Source organism: Hemitrygon akajei, chromosome 27 (genome assembly GCF_048418815.1).
Source record: "Hemitrygon akajei chromosome 27, sHemAka1.3, whole genome shotgun sequence".
Taxonomy (NCBI): Eukaryota; Metazoa; Chordata; class Chondrichthyes; order Myliobatiformes; family Dasyatidae; genus Hemitrygon; species Hemitrygon akajei.
The window spans coordinates 39,044,752-39,064,274 of record NC_133150.1 but is presented as its reverse complement, the minus strand read 5'-3'; the positions used below and the strand labels follow the sequence as shown (position 1 = coordinate 39,064,274).

Sequence of the window (19,523 nt, the reverse complement as noted above, 5' to 3'; positions counted from 1 at the left end):
AGCAGGTACAGAGGAGATGACAGGGGTAAGCTTTTTTACGCAGAGAGTGGTGAGTGCATTGAATGGGCTGCCTCCAATGGTGTTAGAGATGGATACAATAGGGTCTTTTAAGAGATTCCTGGATAGATACATGGAACTTAGAAAAATAGAGGGCCATGGGTAGCCCAAGGTAATTTTTAAAGTAAGTACATGTTCAGCACAGCATTGTGGGCCAAAGGGCCTGTATTGTGCTGTAGGTTTTCTGTGTTTCTATGGCGCCCACGTGGTGGCAGCAATAGTTCAAAGTAAATATATTATCAAATTATATAAATATGTCGCCATATACAACCCTAAGGTTCAATTACTTGTGGGCATACTTAATAAATCTGTTTTGTATTTAATATGTAAGTAATGTTTGAGTTATCATGTGTATATATATATATATATATATATATATTGTTTGATTAAGCATTCTTGTATGTTTAAATAATTCATTATGGGTTATATGTAAAAATATGTTAACTGCATATGTCATCAAGCTACCATGTGATACAAGTGCACCTCGTTTAAAGACAAAGTTACACCCACATTTTCAGACTCCTGTGTCTTTCTTTGAATGAGTTTAATGTTTGAAGTTACAAAACATAACTAAATCCATAAAAGAATAACAACCATAATAAAATATATGCACTACGCTATCTTTACGTCCTTTTCTCATTAAAGTTTTCACTGCTGAATTCCCAACCATGAACATAAACATTTTATCTTTTTCTCTGTTTCTTCTTTTCTGTACATTTTTCATCAAATATAAAGTCTTTATTTTTGAAATGTAAAAAAAAAATCACTCAATACTGAGGTCTGGGCCCTGTGAAACAGCCTTTCAAACATTTGAAATGTACTTTTAGATTTTATACATACAATATACAAAAATTGATGTCTCTATGAATATTTAGCTTGACAGCACTATGCACGTGTACTCCTGATGACATAATGGTGTAAAGTAAGCCATGTACTTTGTTTTCTTTTATGTATATATAATATACATTTTATTTTTGAGAAAAATAATTTTTTTAAAAACAGAATGAACGGTGCAGATAATATTCCTGCTCCTTCACAGGTTCAGCGACCCAGTTTCAAACCTCACCTCGGGCATGGTCTGTGTGGAGATTGAACGTTCACTTTTGTTACCATGAGGATGTCTTCCATCTGTTCCAATTTCATCCCAAGGATGGATAATTTTCCTGCTGTAAACGGCCTCTAATGTGGAGGTGAGTGGTACAATCTGGCCTAGGGCTGACGGGGCAAGTATGGAGAATAAAATGGGGCAATTGTAGGATTAGTGTAATGGGTGCCTATCGTAAAATCAGAGGTGCAAAGGAATTTGGAGGTCCTCGAACAGGAATCCCTGAAGGTTAACTTGCAGGTTGAGTCGGAGGTGAGGAAGGCAAATGCAATGTTAGCATTCATTTTAAGAGGACTAGAATATAAAAGCAAAGATTTGATGTTGCGGTGTTTGCCAAACTAGAGCTGAGTAATGCTGAGGCTTTTTAAGGCGTCAGCCAGACCGCATGTGGAGTACTCTGAGCAGTTTTGGGCCACTTACTGAAGACGGGATGTGCCAGCACTGCAGAGGGTCCAGAGGAGGTCACGAGAATGATTCCAGGAATGAAAGGGTTGACGTATGAAGAGCATTAAATGGCTCTGTGCCTGCACTCACTGGAGTTTGGAAGAATGAAAGCGGGGGGGGGGGGGGGGATCTCATTGAAAGGCCTAGATGTCGTGGATGTAGAGAGGATTTTTTTTTGAATAGTGGAGGAGTCTAGGACCAGAGTGCACAGCCTCAGAACAGGGACACATGCATTTAGAACAATGATAAGAATAAATTTCTTTAGCCAGAGGGTGGAGAATCCTTGGAATCCATTGCTACAGACAGCTATAGAAGCCAAATCATTGGGTATATTTAAAGCACAGGCTGTTGGGTGCTTGATTAGTAGGGTGTCAAAGGTTACAGGGAGAAGGCAAGAGAATGGGCTGAGTTGGATAATAAATCAGCTATGACGGAATGGCAGAGCCTAATTCTGCTCCTGTGTCTGTTGGTCTAGTGGTCTTTTATGCACAGCAGACTCGATGGGCCAAAAGCCTGTGTCCATGATGTATAACTACATTACATTTACCTGTGATGGCAGAGCGTGCACAAAGAACATAAAAATGAGGAACAGGAGTCACCCACCTTGGTCCTCAATCCTTCTCTGCCATTTAACACGATTGTGGCTGATTATCTCAGCTTGATTCTCCTGCAATGTCCTCCCCTCATCTTCTGCTACTTTTAACCTCCGGAGATCTATGAATCTCTGAGCGAGTCCAATGACTGAGCCTTTACAGCCTTGCTGAGCAGAGATCTTTAAAGGCTCATAGCCCTTTGAGAGAAGAAATGACCCCACACCACCTACCCCTTTTTACTGAGACTGGAATCTTCAGTTCACAACTCCTCAGTCAGGGGAAAGAGTCTCCCTGCAGTATCCTGATGGAACTGTAAGTTTTATAGACAATAGACAATAGGTGCAGAAGTAGACCATTTGGCCCTTCGAGCCTGCACCACCATTCTGAGATCATGGCTGATCATCTACTATCAATACCTGGTTCCTGCCTTGTCCCCATATCCCTTGATTCCCCTATCCATATGATACCTATCTAGCTCCTTCTTGAAAGCATCCAGAGAATTGGCCTCCACTGCCTTCTGAGGCAGTGCATTCCAGACCCCCACGACTCTCTGGGAGAAGAAGTTTTTCCTTAACTCTGTCCTAAATGACCTACCCCTTATTCTCAAACCATGCCCTCTGATACTGGACTCTCCCAGCATCTGGAACATATTTCCTGCCTCTGTCTTGTCCAATCCCTTAATAATCTTATATGTTGCAATCAGATCCCCTCTCAATCTCCTTAATTCCAGCTTGTACAAGCCCAGTCTCTCTAACCTCTCTGCGTAAGACAGTCCGGACATCCCAGGAATTAACCTTGTGAATCTACGCTGCACTTCCTCTATAGCCAGGATGTCCTTCCTTAACCCTGGAGACCAAAACTGTACACAGTTCTCCAGCTGTGGTCTCACCAGGGCCCTGTACCAAATGCAAAAGGATTTCCTTGCTCTTGTACTCAATTCCCTTTGTAATAAAGGCCAACATTCCATTAGCCTTCCATTTTTCGTGTGGCCACCTCTCATTCTCCTAAACCCTAGAGAATGCAGGCCCAGTTTAGTCAATCTCTCCTCTTCACAAGTTTAAAGGCGGATTCCTAATGCAGCACTTTCCAAACCAACCACCATTACCAACTCGAAGGACGAGGTCAGCAAAAGCATGGATACACCACAACTGAAAGCTGCCCTCCCAACCAGATCCTGACCTGACTTGGAATACACTCAACCGTCACTTTATTAGTGACCGTCTGCTCCTAATACAATGGCCACTGAGTGCATTTTGTATTTTGGTGGACTTTTGCTGCTGTAGCCCATCCACTTCAAGCTTGAGATGCTCTTCATTTGTTATTTTGGTGATACAACCTTGTGAGCCACGCTGTCCAGCAACTCTACAACCCGAGTAACCCTAACATGATCATGGGACAATTTATTTATTTATTGAGCTACAGTGCAGAATAGGCCTGCTGGATCTTCGAGCCATGCAGCTCAGCAATCCTCCGATTTAATCCTAGCGTAATCACGGGACAATTTACAGTGACTAATTAACCTATCAACCGGTAGGTCTTTCGATTGTGGGAGAAAACCGGAGCACCCAGAGGAAACACACGCATTCCACGGGGAGGACATGCGGAGGCACATTGCAGACAGCATGGAATTGAACTTCGAACCCCAAAGGTTCCCAAGCTGAAATAACATTGCGCTAACTACTACATTACCATGGTGCTTTCTGCACACCACTATTGTAATGCACGGATATTGGAGCTTCTGTCACCTTCCGGTCAGCTTGAACCAGTCTGGCCATTCTCCTCTGACATTTCTTGAAAACAAGCCATTTTCGCTCACAGAGCTGCCACTCACCGTCTCTGCTTTTTAGTTTTTTTTATGCTATTCTCTGTAAACTCCAGAGACTGTTGTGCATAACAATCCAGGGGATCAGCAGTTTCTGAGATACTCAAACAACCCCATCTGGCACCAAGAATTATTCCACGGTCAAAGTCACTTAGATCACATTTCTTCCCCATTTTGATATTTGATCTGTACAACAGCTGCACCTTTTGTTCTTCTTGTAAAGTTTAGTGAAGGTTGCAGACCAACATAAGGTGCATTGCCACCACCTACTGCGTTGAAGTGTAGAGCAAAGAGACAGGATACCCATTAAACTCCTCCCCCCCAAAAAAATCTCAAATAATTTCAAAGTTTAATGCTTTTCAGAAATTCAAATACGCACTTGAATACATTGCCTTGTCTGCATGCCGTTGTGCGTTGAGTTGCTGCCACATGATTGGCCGATTTAATATTTGCACTAACAGGAACATGTACAGATGTACCTAATAAAGTGGCCACTGAGTGTTATTGCCAATTCATCATCTAATTCAAAATCCCAGCACTCCCTCCCTGACAGCATTGTGTGTCTAGCCAAACCTCAAGGCCTGCAGCGGTTCAGGAAGGCACATCTAACTGCCACCTTCTCACAGACAATCTGGAATGGGTAAATAAGCACTGGCTCAGCTTGTGAACCCCAAATCTCTTGGACACACCAAGCCTTGGCCATCTCTGTTGAACACCAGTGGACTGAAAGGCAAAGCCTGCTGCCGCCGTCCAGAAGCAGTCAGCAGGTGACGTCAACATGGTTACCATGGCAAGCACATGGTGGAGAAGGGTGGAGTTTGAGCTATGGCTTCAGTGGATGTTACTCCACGATGAGCCCATCTGGTATGTGAAAAAGATCGCAACTGTCAGGTGTAGCTCCATTGGCCAATGCAGGGTGAAAACTACAAGCTGTAGAAAACAGCTACTTGTATATATTTTTTTTGTAAAATTCTGTTGTATTTTCTTCTTGCAAGAGAATAAATCACAAGGTAGAATACAGTAGCATATACCTATGCACTTTGATAATATATTTACTTTGAACTTTGAACTCTGAACTGATCCTTTCTAATCTAATCATAAGAGATTCTGCAGGTGCTGGAAATCCAGACTAACACATATAAAATGCTGAAGGAACTCAGCAAGCTAGACAGCATCTACGGAAAGGAATAAAGAGGTGACATTTTGGGCTGCAAACCTTCATCAGGACCTTCTAACTTAATCCCTCTATTTTCCCTGCTCCCATTTAAATCTCTCATTTTCAGACAATGGTTAGAAAATCCACATCTAATTGTCTATTTATTTCAAGATACAGCATGGAATAGGCCTTTCCGGCCCACTGGGTTGCCCCGCCCAGCAACCCACCTATTTAATGACCAATTAACATTCGCTTGACCAATGACCAATTAACCTACTAACCAGTACAACTTCAGACTGTGGGGGGAAATCGGAGCACCCACAGGAAACCCACGTGGTCAGGGGGAGAACATACGAACTCTCGCACAGGCAGCGTCAGAATTGAACTCTGAACTGCGAGCTGTAATAGCATCAAGCTGACCGTTACGCTGTTGTGGTGTCCAGTTCCATTCAGTGGACATCCTGTACCCATTGCCGTGGACCAGCTCCCTGAAGTAATAAGTGAAGTTGTTTAAATGTAACCAGCCTCTGGAAGCTGCCTGATACCAGAAGGCAAGTAGCTGTCAATCTGAAGCAAGCGTCAGTCGGCACACATCAGACCAGCGAGCTTGTTGGGGTGGACTCTTAGAAACATAGAAACATAGAAAATAGGTGCAGGAGTAGGCCATTCGGCCCTTTGAGCCTGCACCGCCATTCAGTATGATCATGGCTGATCATCCAGCTCAGAACCCTGTACCTGCTTTCTCTCCATACCCCCTGATCCCTTTAGCCACAAGGGCTATATCTAACTTCCTCTTAAATATAGCCAATGAACCGGCCTCAACTGTTTCCTGTGGCAGAGAATTCCACAGATTCACCACTCTCTGTGTGAAGAAGTTTTTCCTCATCTCGGTCCTAAAAGGCTTCCCCTTTATCCTTAAACTGTGACCCCTCATTCTGCACTTCCCCAACATCGGAAACAATCTTCCTGCATCTAGCCTGTCCAATCCCTTTAGAACTTTATACGTTTCAATAAGATCCCCCCTCATCTTCTAAATTCCAGTGAGTATAAGCCTAGTCTATCCAGTCTTTCTTCATATGAAAGTCCTGCCATCCCAGGAATCAATCTGGTGAACCTTCTCTGTACTCCCTCTATGGCAAGAATGTCTTTCCTCAGATTAGGGGACCAAAACTGCACACAATATTCTAGGTGCGTTCTCACCAAGGCCTTGTACAACTGCAGTAGAACCTCCCTGCTCCTTTACTCAAATCCTTTTGCTATGAATGCCAACATAACATTTGCCTTTTTCACCGCCTGCTGCACCTGCATGCCCACCCTCAATGACTGGTGTACAATGACACCCAGGAATCGTTGCATCTCCCCTTTTCCTAATCGGCCACTGTTCAGATAATGATCTGTTTTCCTGTTCTTGCAACCAGGGGGAGATTTAAGCTATCACAGTAAAGCATAGGAGAGTGATTTTACATGGTGTGTTACAGAATTGTGCGTGGTCTGAAGTAATACATCAATATTGGATAAAGGAGTATTAAACCTTTAAAAGTAAGTAAATAGCAAAGGAAGAGAGAACTTACATCCAACTTGTCTTTCTATTCACTTTCTTCCTCCCATATGTCCTACATCTTTGTCCTAGTTTTCTCCATGCTTCCCATTTGCTTTTATTGTCCTGCCACATTTATACAGTCAATGTTGTAGCAATTTTGTTGGCACCATTCATAATATTGTTCTGCTGTCTTATTCAACTTGCATTCCTCTTCTGAAATCAGTTTACCAAATTGTACACCACAATATTTGTCCAATAACTGAAATAATTCTTTCTTTGGGTGACAGGGTAGAGAAATGATTCTACCAAAGGAGGTGTAAGGCACTTCTTCCCTCTGCTACCCTTAGGCAAGGTGTCACACCTGGTTAGCACCCCCCCCCCCCAAAATCAGGGTCACGTGAAGCCATGGGAGCAGGTGGTAGATGGTCATATGAGCAGCTGGTGCATATCACAAGTCCTGGTTATGGAAGCACTGACACCAGGCAGACAGTCTCTGAAGTGTATTGATAATTGCTGGGGTCACCTGTTTTGTAAAGACACTGCCCAGAAGAAGGAAATGGCAAACCATTTCTGTAGAAGAATTTGCCAAGGATAATAATGGTCACAGAAGGACCATAATCACCCACGTAATGCACATAATGATGATGATGAATTAACCTACCAATATGCACGTCCTTCAGATGTGGGAGGAATCCAAATCACCCAGTGGAGGTCCACACAGAGATGACGTGCAGACACTACCCAGACAGAACCAGAAGTCAGGATTGAACCGGGCTGGCTGGAGATGTGAGGCAGCAGCTCCGTTAGTCATGCATTACACCATCAATGTGCTCATTGAAAGAAAGGCATACAGGTCTATAGGTTGGCTAGTTCCAAGCTAATGCTGGATGAGCCATTCTTGCTCTATCCTTACAATTTTTGACCATTGCAGCTCTGGACTACTCCAGAGGGCCTTGCTGTGGGTCTGGAGTCACAAGTAGCAGACCAAATGAGCACAGCAGATTTCATGCCCTTGAGAGCAATAGTGAACCAGATGGCATTCCTATATTTATACCTGTTAGGGGCAGTGTACAAATAAAATCAACATTGCTAATTGGTGCATGTAAGTACTCGCACTGGTTTAATGAGTTTTTAAATTGAATTTGCTGGATGAATTGAAAGCTAGAGATGGAATTTGTGTCCAAAAAATCTCATTTACTTAGCTACTTGAGTTCCATTTGCCACCATTTGTCCCTTCCTCTGGTTCATTTCTGACTTGCTTCTAATTCACTGGAGTTTGTGTTGGATATCCTAGTTCTCGAACTCTTCAAGTAATTTTGGAATAAAATACAGAAGTACCTAATAATTATTATTTATATAATAAATTTTAAGAAATGATGAACACAAGAGATTCCGCAGATGCTAGAAATCCAGAGTAACACACACACACACACACACACACACACACACACACAATGCTGAAGGAACTCAGCAGGTCAGGCAGCATCTATGGAGAGGAATAAAGATTTAAAGTACATTTATTATCAAAGTATGTATCAATTATACAATCTTGTCTGCTTCCAGGCAGCTACAAAGTAAGAAACCTGAAAGAACCCGATTAAAAAAAAAGACCAATCCCCAATGCGCAGAGGAGAAAAAAACCCACAAATTACGTCAACAACAGAAGCGAGCAACAGCATTCTGAACCAAATTGAGTCCTTAGAACCAAATCCTCAGAGCAGCCTGGGATAGGCTTAAAGCCTCAGTATCTGTTCTAATCTCAGCACCACGGGGAGAGAAGTGAACCTTGCAGAAGAGCGAGCAAAACCAGCCCAACTCTCGCCTCCGATCCCGACACCCTGCCTTTCCAGTCTATCTGGACCAGCGTTTAGTTGACGTTTCAGGCCAAGACCCTTCCTCGGGACCCTTCATACATTAAATAATAACTTAATGTAATAATATATTGATTATAAAGTTCTGGCTAAGCTGTATCCTGTAAACAAAAGTTTCTTGGCCATTTACCATCTTGGTGTTTCTGGAAGCTTGGCTGCATACATTGCAATGGAGATGCCAGTCCTGAAGTACTTCAGTTGCTCTAAATTATCCTGGGACATAAAAAGTGCAGGGTAGATACAATTTTTTTTTATTCATGTTGCTTCTGTGCGTGCCACTAATTTATCCTGTGGCAGTTTGCAACAACGTCTCACTCCTGTCAGAGTGTCAGATTTTGTTGATGGAAGCCAACAACTTGCTTGAATAGCAAAGGATCCACCCTATACATGTCTGTGAGGCTACAGGTTCTTTCTGACAATCACTATAATACATAGGAGCAGAATTAGGTCATTTGAGTCTAGTCTGACATTCCATCATGGCTGATTTATAATCCCTCTCAACCCCATTTTCCTGCCTTCTCCCTGGTAATCTTTGGCACCCTTACTAATCAAGAATCTATCCACCTCCATCTTAAATATATCCAACGACTTAGCCTCCACTGGCTAAATAAAAATCTTCCTTCTATTCTGAGGCTGTGCCTTCTGGCCCTAGACTTCCTTGCTCTTCACTGACTTGGAGGAGTCTATGACCAATGACTTGACCTCCACAGAGTCTGCTGACAATGAATTCCACTCCAGATGGCTGTGGATCAAGAGGTGTGTCTCGTGGACCAATGCTACTGGGACACAAGCCAGGGTCAAATCGACCTTGGATGGGTCACCCGGGTGAGGGTGTCTGATGTTGGAAGACCCAAAACACCTGATGATCCAGGTTGCATCACTAATAATGTGTCCCAGTGCATCCTAGGATATATCCCAGTATCACAGATTCACTGCTCTCTGGCTAAAGAAATCATGTAAACTTTAAGGTCATGTGCAGAAACCCGAGTACTTTCAAACGTGTTGTCTTGACGTCTGACCAGGCTTTTCTTTTCAGTTTGAGTCTTGTACTGTGTGACAAGAGTTTCACTTCCAGCATACACACGTCTGTTCTTTAGTCATAAGCTGCTCCTGCTATGAGATTATTGTTTCCAGAATCAATTTAAGTTCTAATCGGCTGTCTTTAAACTTAAGATCTTTAGATTCTGGTAGTGCGGAAGTCAAGAGAAAACTGTAGCAGTTTATCACTATCCAGATGTTAAAATGGCTGGAAATGTATGGAGAATGTATTCAAAATGAATAAAGTGGTCAGAATTTGTAGGATAGTGGAGTGATATCAGGGGTGTATTGAAGACAATAAGAAAAATAAACAGAAATATGTGAACCCTCCTCCCACACACCTTTACCTGTTTAATTATTAAATAGGATCATGGCTGATCTCTTCCTTGGAGACACAAATCATGCTCAAGGAGTCTTTTTTAATGCTTGTACATGCCTTTGAAATCCTTGGACCCATCCCCATCAAAGTGTATTCACGTGAGAATCTGTTTCAAATGATAAATACAAGGGCTTCCTGGTTAGGGATGATCTAACTTAAGGATATCCAATCTTATAGAAATTCTTCCATACATTTTTAAAGCATTTTAATTCGTTATGTGCTGTGCTCTATGACAGTGGGTGACCATAGTCTTTCCATGACCATTATTGTTCTCGGCAAATTTTCCTAGAGAAGTTGTTTGCCATTGTCTTCTTCTGGGCAGTGTCGTTACAAGATGGGTGACCCCAGCCATTATCAATACTCTTCAGAGATTGCCTGTCAGTGGTTGCATAACCAGGACTTGTGATATGTTTCAACTGCTCATACGACAATCCACCCCCTGTTGCCACGGCTTCACATGATCCTGATCGTGGGGCTAAGCAGATGTTAATTCCTACCGAAGAATGACCTGTAGGCTGTGGAGGGAAAGGCGCTTTAGAAATCCTTTGGTAAAGACGTATCTCCACCCCTCCACCCTATTTGCAAGATAGTCATAATAATAAAATACTTTGTGGTGTTCGATAATGACTGAGAACAACATATTTCATTAGTTTAATTTGGGTGGTGTTAGGGTAACTATTCAGTGAAGTTAAATAGTTATAGTGTGTGTATTCAGTGTGTTAGGATATGGGTAACTATAGAAAGTGAATGTTTCTGATTTGCAGAGAAACTGGCAAATGGGAACTTCTCAGCAATAGATCCCTTATGAAACACGGGGACTGTCTGCACATCTACAGTGAGTGTGTTTGTGTGTTCCTTCAATTGTTCCAATAATCTACTTGAATCTCATTTACCTTCCCCAACCCACACTTTGGACAACTGTGCCTCAGTCCAAAACTCAGTGGTTGTACTTCCCAAAAAATTAATATCCCAGCAAGTTTAACAAGCCAAGCAGGAGGCTCCCATGGAAGCTCCTGGTCTAGAGTGCAATGAGTCTTGGTGACTGAATTCTTAGCATGAGTGAAAGGGTGAGATCCGAACAGACTACTGAAAAACCTGATGTTCAGTGTAATTAAATGGTGATCAAAGCCTTGCAGTAATTTGCCAAAGCTCCATCTCAGAGCCTCAGAGTCACATTAAAGAAAGACAAGACTAGTGGGCACAAGAGAGTACAACCTCTTGCGGTACCCCTTCAACTCACACAAAATCCTGATTTCCAAGCATGAGAATAAATTTCTTTAACTTCCAGTAATGTCTTCCCCCTCCCCTTCTCTCCTTTTCCATTCCTAATTCTAGCTCTCTTCTTACCCCTGTTCTTTTCCTCACCTGCCTATCACCTACTCTGGTGCCCCTCCTCCTTCTGTTTCTCCCATGTCCATTCTCCTATCAGATTCCTTCTTCTTCAACCCTTTACCTTTTCCACCTATCACCTCCCAGCTCCTCACTTCATTCCTACTCTTTCACCTTCCCCCTCTTTGCCTATCATCTGCCAGCTTCTGATTCCACCCCCAGCTTTTGATTCTGGTTCCTTTCTCCTTCCTTTCCAGTCCTGATAGAGATGGCCCAAAATATTGACTGTTTATTCTTCTCCCTAGATGCTGCACGCCCAGCTGATTCCCTCCAGCATTTTGCGTGTGATGCAAACATATCACTAACCCTTCCTTATTTGTTACTGAGCCCGAATTCTGGAATTCTCTCCCCATTAGTAATGATGGGTGCACCTTCATCCCATGCACTACAGTGTTTATAGAAGTACACCCAGTGGCCCCATTTTTAGGTACCTCCTTTATCTACTAAAGTGGCCACTGAGTGAATTTTCTGCTGCTGTGGCCCAGCCTCTTCAAAGTTCAATATGTTGTGCATTCAGAGATGCTCTTCTGCACACCACTGTTGTAACATGTGGTTATTGGAATTACTGTTGTCTTCCTGTCAGCTTGCACCAGTCTGGCCAACTTTCTCCGCCCTCTCTCATTAACAAAACATTTCCATCCACAGAAATGCCATTCACTGGATTTTGTTTTTCATTTTCATGCCATTCTCTGTAAACTTTAGAGAGTTATGCATGGAACGCCCAGGAGAACAGCAAGTTCTGAGATACTCAAACCAACCCATCAGTCAATAATGATCATTCCATGGTAAATTTCACTTAGATCACATTTCTTATCCATTCTGATGTTTGGTCTGAACAACATTGAACCTCTTGACCATATCACGCATCCAGTTGCTGCCACACGATTGGCTGATTAGATATTTGCAATCACAAGCAGACAGTTATCTGTATCTAATAAATTGGTCACTGAGTGTAACTGATGGTTAGAATTAGAAATCAAAAGTAATTGCTGCTCTTGCAAGTGATGCCCACATAACCTTACATCACTAATATTGTGGGTCTGTTTTGTCTCTCCGTGGAGAGTGTGATTCTTCCTCCAATGCAATTAGCAACTTGAACAGCAGTTAGTACTCGAGAGGATGTGGTTAAAGTACAGATCTCATTGGTAAAAGAACCACAAGACAAAGGTTATTGGTCTTGGGACTTGCAGGACAAAGACTGTCACAATAAATCAAACAGCTTTGGATGTAACAAGACAAGAGGCAGTGAAAAGATATCAGATTATGACCTTCACTAAACAAACCTGCTAAACAGTTTAAATATATTCTATAAATAGATTGGAGACCAGGTAGAATCTGAATCAGTTCTTATATCACCAGCATTTGTCGTGAAATTTGTTAACTTTGTGGCAGTACAATGCAATTCATGATAATATAGGAGAAAAAGCCGTGAATTACAGGAAGCAAATAAATTAAACTAAATAAGTTGCGCAAAAACAGAAGTTAAAAATAAAAACTTTGTAGCGTTCATGGGTTCAATGTCCATTTAGAAATCGGGTGACAGAGGGGAAAATGTTGTTCCTGATTCGCTGAGTTTAGTTCATTCAAATAAATTGAGGGAGTTGCAGCAATTAGTTAATGAAATATTTACATGTTGGCCGATCAAAGGACTCCGAGAAACCACAGAGGAAGCATGACCACAAAGTGTTTCAGTGCAAATGCAAAAGCCTCAGTAGGCCTCAGCAAACTGGCTTCTGAATCAATAGATTGTGGTTTAGAGTCTCACTTAGAAAGTCATTTGTCTAATAGTTCTTTGCAAGAACAATCCATCGAGTCTCACTTACTGATTTTCCCCTGAGGCCCTGTAAATCAATCAATCAATCAATCTCTCTCTCTCTTTCTCTCTCACTCTCTCCCCTCCCCCTCCCCCTCCCTCTCTCTCTCCCCTTCCTCTCTCTCTCTCTCCCCTAATTTCATTTTGAAACATTCCCTGTGTATTTCCACTTGACACCCCTAGTTACTTGTCAATCAACTTTAATATATAGGTGATAGGTGAGACCACACACCCACTTCCCCCTCAGCTAGTTTCACTTAACACTGCAGGCTTAAAACCATTCCCTCCTCCCACCTTATTATTCTGGCTTCTTCCCCTTTCCTTTCTAGTCCTGATGAAGGGTCTTGGCCTGAAGCTTTGACTGTTTATTCCTCTTCATAGATGCAGCCTGATCTGCTGCGTTCTGATATTTTGTGTGTGTTGTTCTGAATTTCCAGCAACTGCAGAATCTCTTGGGTTTATTATATCTTGGAATCTTCTCTTTTCTAAGGCTAGCAACTCTAGCTCCTCGGACCCATCTGTCCCTTAAAAGGTTCAAAGGTTCATAGATTACGTATGCAGTACACAACTCTGAAATTCGTCTTCTCACAACTCCATTTTACTAGCCTTTTATTGCAGACTCTAAGGGCTTCATCTCTTCCAGCAGACACCTGAACTAGATCTGATGCTTCAGTCTCAACTGAAACAGTGTTTTGTTGGGATTTAATGCAACCTCTTGCTCTGTCTCTTTTTATCCCAACCCCAAATCCTGAAGGTATTTTAAAACTTTGAACGATTGTTTTGAGCACACCGTCAAATTGTCTGTCCTGAGAGATTTTTTGGTCTTTCTTTGGATTTTTTGGTGAAATTTAAAGCCAAGTCCTGATCTACCCTTTCAAGCAGATGTTACTGCTTTAACAATGAGTCAACATTTATAATTCAGAGTCACCTCTATAGAGCATGTGACCATACGTAGCAATCGGGTACTAGGCTTCCAAAATTAGAATGGTGATGACACTTTAAGGTCACATAATTTCTCATAAAACCTTTTAATGTGACAGGCATTAGATGAAAGCATGTTCTTGTTTTCAAATACTCCAAGTTTTCTTCTTAATCCATTTATTTCAACACATTGTCATGTGTCCTGAATAGTTTGGTGTAATAATTGTGTGTTACCTGGTGTCTTTTCTACATTGGATAGCTTAACTCACTACATAAACAGCAATTTCTTGATTTAATTTCCTCCCTCATTCTACCCTCTTTAAAGATTTGTTTCAGGAGTTAACCCCACAGGGTTTAAACGGGAAAAAAAAACAAACGAGAAAATCTGCAGTTGCTGGAAATCGAAGCAACTCACACAAAATGCTGGAGGAAGTCAGCAAACCAGGCAGCATCCATGGAAAAGAGTAAACAGTTAACGGTTCAAGCCAGGACACTTAATGAGTCCTGAAGAAGGGTCTCAGCCTGAACCGTTGACTGTTTTCTCTTTTCCATAGATGCTGCCTGACCTGCTGAGTTCCTCCAGCATTTTGTGTGAGTTGCTTGGGTTTAAACTGAAATTCATTTAAATAAAGATTAGTAAACTAGCATAGCTTTGTTTAATCAAACTAAAATTTACATAAATTATAAATTCACTTTTATTAATACAAAAGCTTTCCACTTTTCTCAGATGTCTGAATTACCTAGAAGCAGCAATTTCACTGTTCTGGCTTCCTTCTCTGCATCCTCCTGGAGTTTCTTTTCCAGTTCTTTTGACCTCTTGGCTAGCTCCTTGTCCTCTGCACTCGCTCCACTACCCATCTCTGAATCTTCTGTTGGTTCCAGCGCAAAAGAGAAAGGGAACCCTTCGGATGAAGAGAAAGGAAGCTGGTTCGCGATGAGAGGTTGGGTGGTCTACCAGCTTCTGTGCTGCGCCTCCAAAGTCTTGCAAGTCCACACTCCTGCAGAGGCAAAGCACTCCTCTCAGAGCTTTCCTCCTTGCTCTTCTGACGTATTCCTCTTCAAACTTAATCTCTTAGTTGGGATTATGGAATACGAGCACCCACCTGAACAGAGAAATCCAATTAAAACTAAGGAGATCAGAAGGTCATATATATTGGACCTGGTATGAATAGACTTTTAAATTCACATTGGGGAAATACAGCGTATCAAATGTATATAGAACGATCCTGCATAGTCTCAGTGCATAGTTCCCTAATAATTCAAGGACCTTTACCTGCACTATTGTATCTTGGTGCCTAAATCATAAGGTCAAGTGATGTTGGGTTAGGTTGTAGAATTGTTAATTTCCTTGTATTTTTCTTGTAGATTAAATCTCCTATGCTTGGTTGTATTTTTATATGTATGTGTAATTTTTCAGCAATTATTGCTCTTAATTGTGGCATGGCTGCTTCTATATTATTCGAGAAGCTTTAGCTTTTCTGTAGCAGGAGTCACACCACTTGAATCTGGCTACTTTACAGGCTGCTCCTTATCACTATGAAGTTGGAATACGTAGACAATGGTGTAACTGGGTAGCTTCGCTGTAGCCATCATTACAGAGTACTTCAAAGGTCAGTGGCCTCACTCGGACAGCCGGCTTACTGGGCAGCAACCACAGTGGAGCTGTGTGACCAGACAATGAGTGAGTGAGTGAGTGAGCATGTGCATGTGTGTGTGAGAGAGAGAGAGTGAGAGAGAGAGAGAGAGAGAGAGAGAGAGAGGAGAGAGAGAGAGAGAGAGAGAGAGAGGTAGAGAGAGAGTGGTAGAAAGAGAGAAGTAAAGAGGTCGAGGGCGAGAGAGAGGGAAAGGTAGGGGTGGAGGGAGGGGAGAGAGAGAGAAGCTCCTCAATCAAATCCTCAACATCAAGACTATCAAAGTTTACAGTGAGATCTGGACAGCTGGAAGAATGGGCTGAAAAATGGTAGATGATATTTAACCCAGACAAGTGTAAGGTGTTGCACTTTGGGAGAGATACAGGTCCATAATTCATTGAATGTGGAGTCACAGATGGACAGGATGGTAAAGAAAGTTTTTGAGAACATTGGCCTTCGTAGGTCAACATATTGAGTACAGGAGATGGGATGTTATGTTGAAGTTGTTTAAGACATTGTTGAGGCCTAATTAAGAGTATTGTGTGTAGTTTTGGTCACCTACAGGACAGATGTAAATAAGACTGAAAGAAAACAGAGAAAATTTACAAGGATGTTGCCAGGACTGGTGGACCTGAGTTATAAGACTGAATAGATTACAACTTTATTCCCTAGAATGTAGAAGAATGAGGGGAGATTTGATAGAGGTATACAAAATTATGAGGGGTATAGATAGGATGTTTTTTTTCCCTGAGGTTGGGTGGGACTACAACTGTAGGTAATGAGTTGAGGGTGAAAAGTGAAATATTTAAGGAGAACATGAGGGAAACCCTCTTCACTCAGAGGGTTGTGAAAATGTGGAACGAGCTACCAGTTCAAATGGTGGAAGTGATTTTGATTTCAATGTTTAAGAGAAGTTTCTCCCCTGCAATCTCTGTACAATGCAGACTTCTCAGCAAGTTCCAAGGCCCACTCCTTGCCAAGAGTTTTCAGCAGAGAGAAGATTATCACAATTTCCCAGTAAAAATCAAAACCAGGCCACCAAAGCCTCATGAATTTAAATAAGCTGATGAAACCTGATTAAAGCCTTATACTCTCTTGCGAGCTTTAGTGGATTGGATGCCCTTGGTTGCTGTCAGATGTGATCAGCGCTGCCTTTGGTGTTGGCTTACAGCTGTCAAAGCTTCTCACAGTCAAAGAATATGTTATCACCTCCACTGTCAGTCCATGTAGGAGCTGGCTCCAGATAAATTGCAATAAGGGGGAAGGAAGTGGAGAAGAAGCAACCAATCCAAAAACATACACCAGGTGTAGGTTCCTGATCTAATTATTGCCTGCCTCCAAGCAATGGTTATGTAGTTTGTTTGTAGAACTATGTCCTTGGCTCCTGGTAATGATAGTCTGGCTTTGAAGACCTGTTAGATGACAGATTTTTGTTTGAGAACAGTGTTTTTTGGTTTGTTGAAATCCCCTTGTCAAATATTCCCCACTTACATGTTGACTCTTTGTTGAGTAATCCAATACTCTCCAAGTAGTCTCAAGTAAGCAATGATCACTGGCAATTTGGTATTCAATTGTAGGGGTCAAGGCACTTTCACCTCCAAGCGTTTGAGCCACATTTGAATAACTTCCAGTATGGATTAGCAGGATAAATTGTCAGAACCTAGCATTCACCAGAAATGAAATCCAGACAACTCTTCTTTTTCTGGCTCATATACTCACTGGATGAACTTCCCGAACTAGCTACATTCCAAGTTCAAAATAAATATATTATCAAATTGCACATATGTTGCCATATAATACCGTGAGATTAATTTTCTTGGCAGTATTTACAGGAAAAAGGATACAACAGAATCTACACAAGTGTACCACAGTCCAACCCTACGTTCCTGTTGTGAGAGGTGGAAATGAGTAAAGCTGGCCAACAGGGCTCATGTGAAGCTGTATCAGCCAATCTCCTGTACAGTGGATGCAATGGATTGCAGAAGCACTGATGAACTCCAACCATATCATCGACTTCAGAGGACAATGGAGATGAGAGGTCATCAATGGTCTATGCTCCACAGGAAGCTAAAGGCCCAAGCAAGCAAGGATCTACACAAAATCATTCATAAACAAAGATGACAAACTGTGCAAACAAGGAAAAAATAACAATGAAAACGTGAGTTGGAAAAAATCTGTGACAGTAAGGCTTTTAGAATCAGTTCTGCGTTATGCTGAGTTTAGGAGACTGATGGTTATAGAGTCGTAACAGTTCATGAATCTGGTGAAGTGAGATCTGCCCCCAAAATACTGTGCCTGTTCATGGATAGAATTAGTTCCCCTTTATGGTGGCAAAGGTTCAGGTGATAATACGCAAAACATAGAACATTTTAGTACAGGAACAGGAACTTCGGCCCACAATGTTGTGCCAAACTAATTAATTTAGGAATCAAATGTTCACTGTACACATTCACCTCATAAGGGTCTCTGGATTCCTTGCATAAATAAATGAGAAGCCTAACATCAAAACAGAAAGTGCTGGAATTTCTCAGCAGGTCAGGTTGTATCTGGGAAGAGAAAGAGTCAGTGTTTCGGGTGAAAGAACCTTCATCAGAGAAGGAAAGAATCATAGATTACTACATCACAGAACAGGCCCTTTGGCCCATCTAGTCCACAATGAACTGTTTTCTGAGCCCATCGACCTGCATCTGGACCGTAGCCCTCCATACCTCTCCCATTCATATTCTTATGCAAACTTATCTTTAATGTTGCAATCAAATCAGAATGAGAATCAGGTTTAAAATTACTGGTATATGTCATCAAATCTGATGTTATGCAGCGGCAGTACATTGCAATACACAATAATAAAAACTGCAAATTACAGTGAGAAGTATATATATTAAAAAGTTAATTAAGTAGTGTAAAAAGAGAGAAAAAAAGTAGAGGTAGTGTTCATGGGTTCAATGTCCATCTGACAGCAGAGGTGAAGAAGTTGTTCCTGAATCATTGACTATGTGTTCTCGTACCATTTGTGTATCATACCTCCTCCCTAATGGTAACAATGAGAAGAGGGCATTTCCTGGATGATGGGTGTCTTAAATGATGAACGTTGCTTCTTTGATTGCTCCTTGAAGATGTTCTGGATGCTAGGGATGCTAGTGTGTACAATGGAACTGACTGAGTTTAGAACTTTCTGCAGCTTATTTCAATCTTGTGCGGTGCCTCCTCCCCTCATACCAGATGAAGATGTGCCTGCCTCCTCCACCTCCACTGACCCCTCTTGTACTTTTGCGAAGTAGAAGCCTGAAGAGGACTCGACTTCAGGATTGAAGGATGTTCATTTAGAACAGAGATGCGGAGAAATTACTTTAGTCAGAACGTGGCAAATCTGTGGAATTTGTTGCCACGAGTGGCTGTGGAGGCCATGTCATTGGGTGCATTGAAGACAGAGATACAGGTTCTTGATTAGCCAGGGCATCAAAGGGTATGGGGAGAAGGCAGGGGAGTGGGGATGACTGGAAGATTTGGATCAGCCATGATTGAATGGTGGAGCAGACTCGATGGGCTGGATGACCTACTTCTGCTCCTATATCTTATGGTCTTGTTATGTAGCTCAGAGCTGTTCTTTCTGCAAATAAAGTGGCCTGGCTGCCAGAAATAACTCAAGAACAAAGCCCAGTGACTGCAAATCCAGGATCCAGGATGGATCCCATCCTTCGATTAAGGGCTGTGTGGGTGGGTGGCCGTTAGAGGGAGAAGAAGGCTTGCTTTGCTGTTGTGGCTTG

The 19,523-nt window shown here is 42.0% G+C and overlaps 1 protein-coding gene across 1 annotated transcript in view; it reads right to left on the bottom strand.

Moving 5' to 3' along the window:
• The window catches only part of LOC140717276 (guanine nucleotide-binding protein G(t) subunit alpha-2), a 58,199-nt gene extending 42,960 nt beyond the window's left edge, over positions 1–15,239 (bottom strand). The window contains exon 1 of the mRNA XM_073030701.1: positions 14,869–15,239. Coding sequence (XP_072886802.1) covers positions 14,869–14,986 — 118 coding nt within the window. The 5' untranslated portion in view covers positions 14,987–15,239. The remainder of the gene's footprint in view (positions 1–14,868) is intronic.
• Between the last annotated feature and the right edge of the window lie 4,284 nt (positions 15,240–19,523).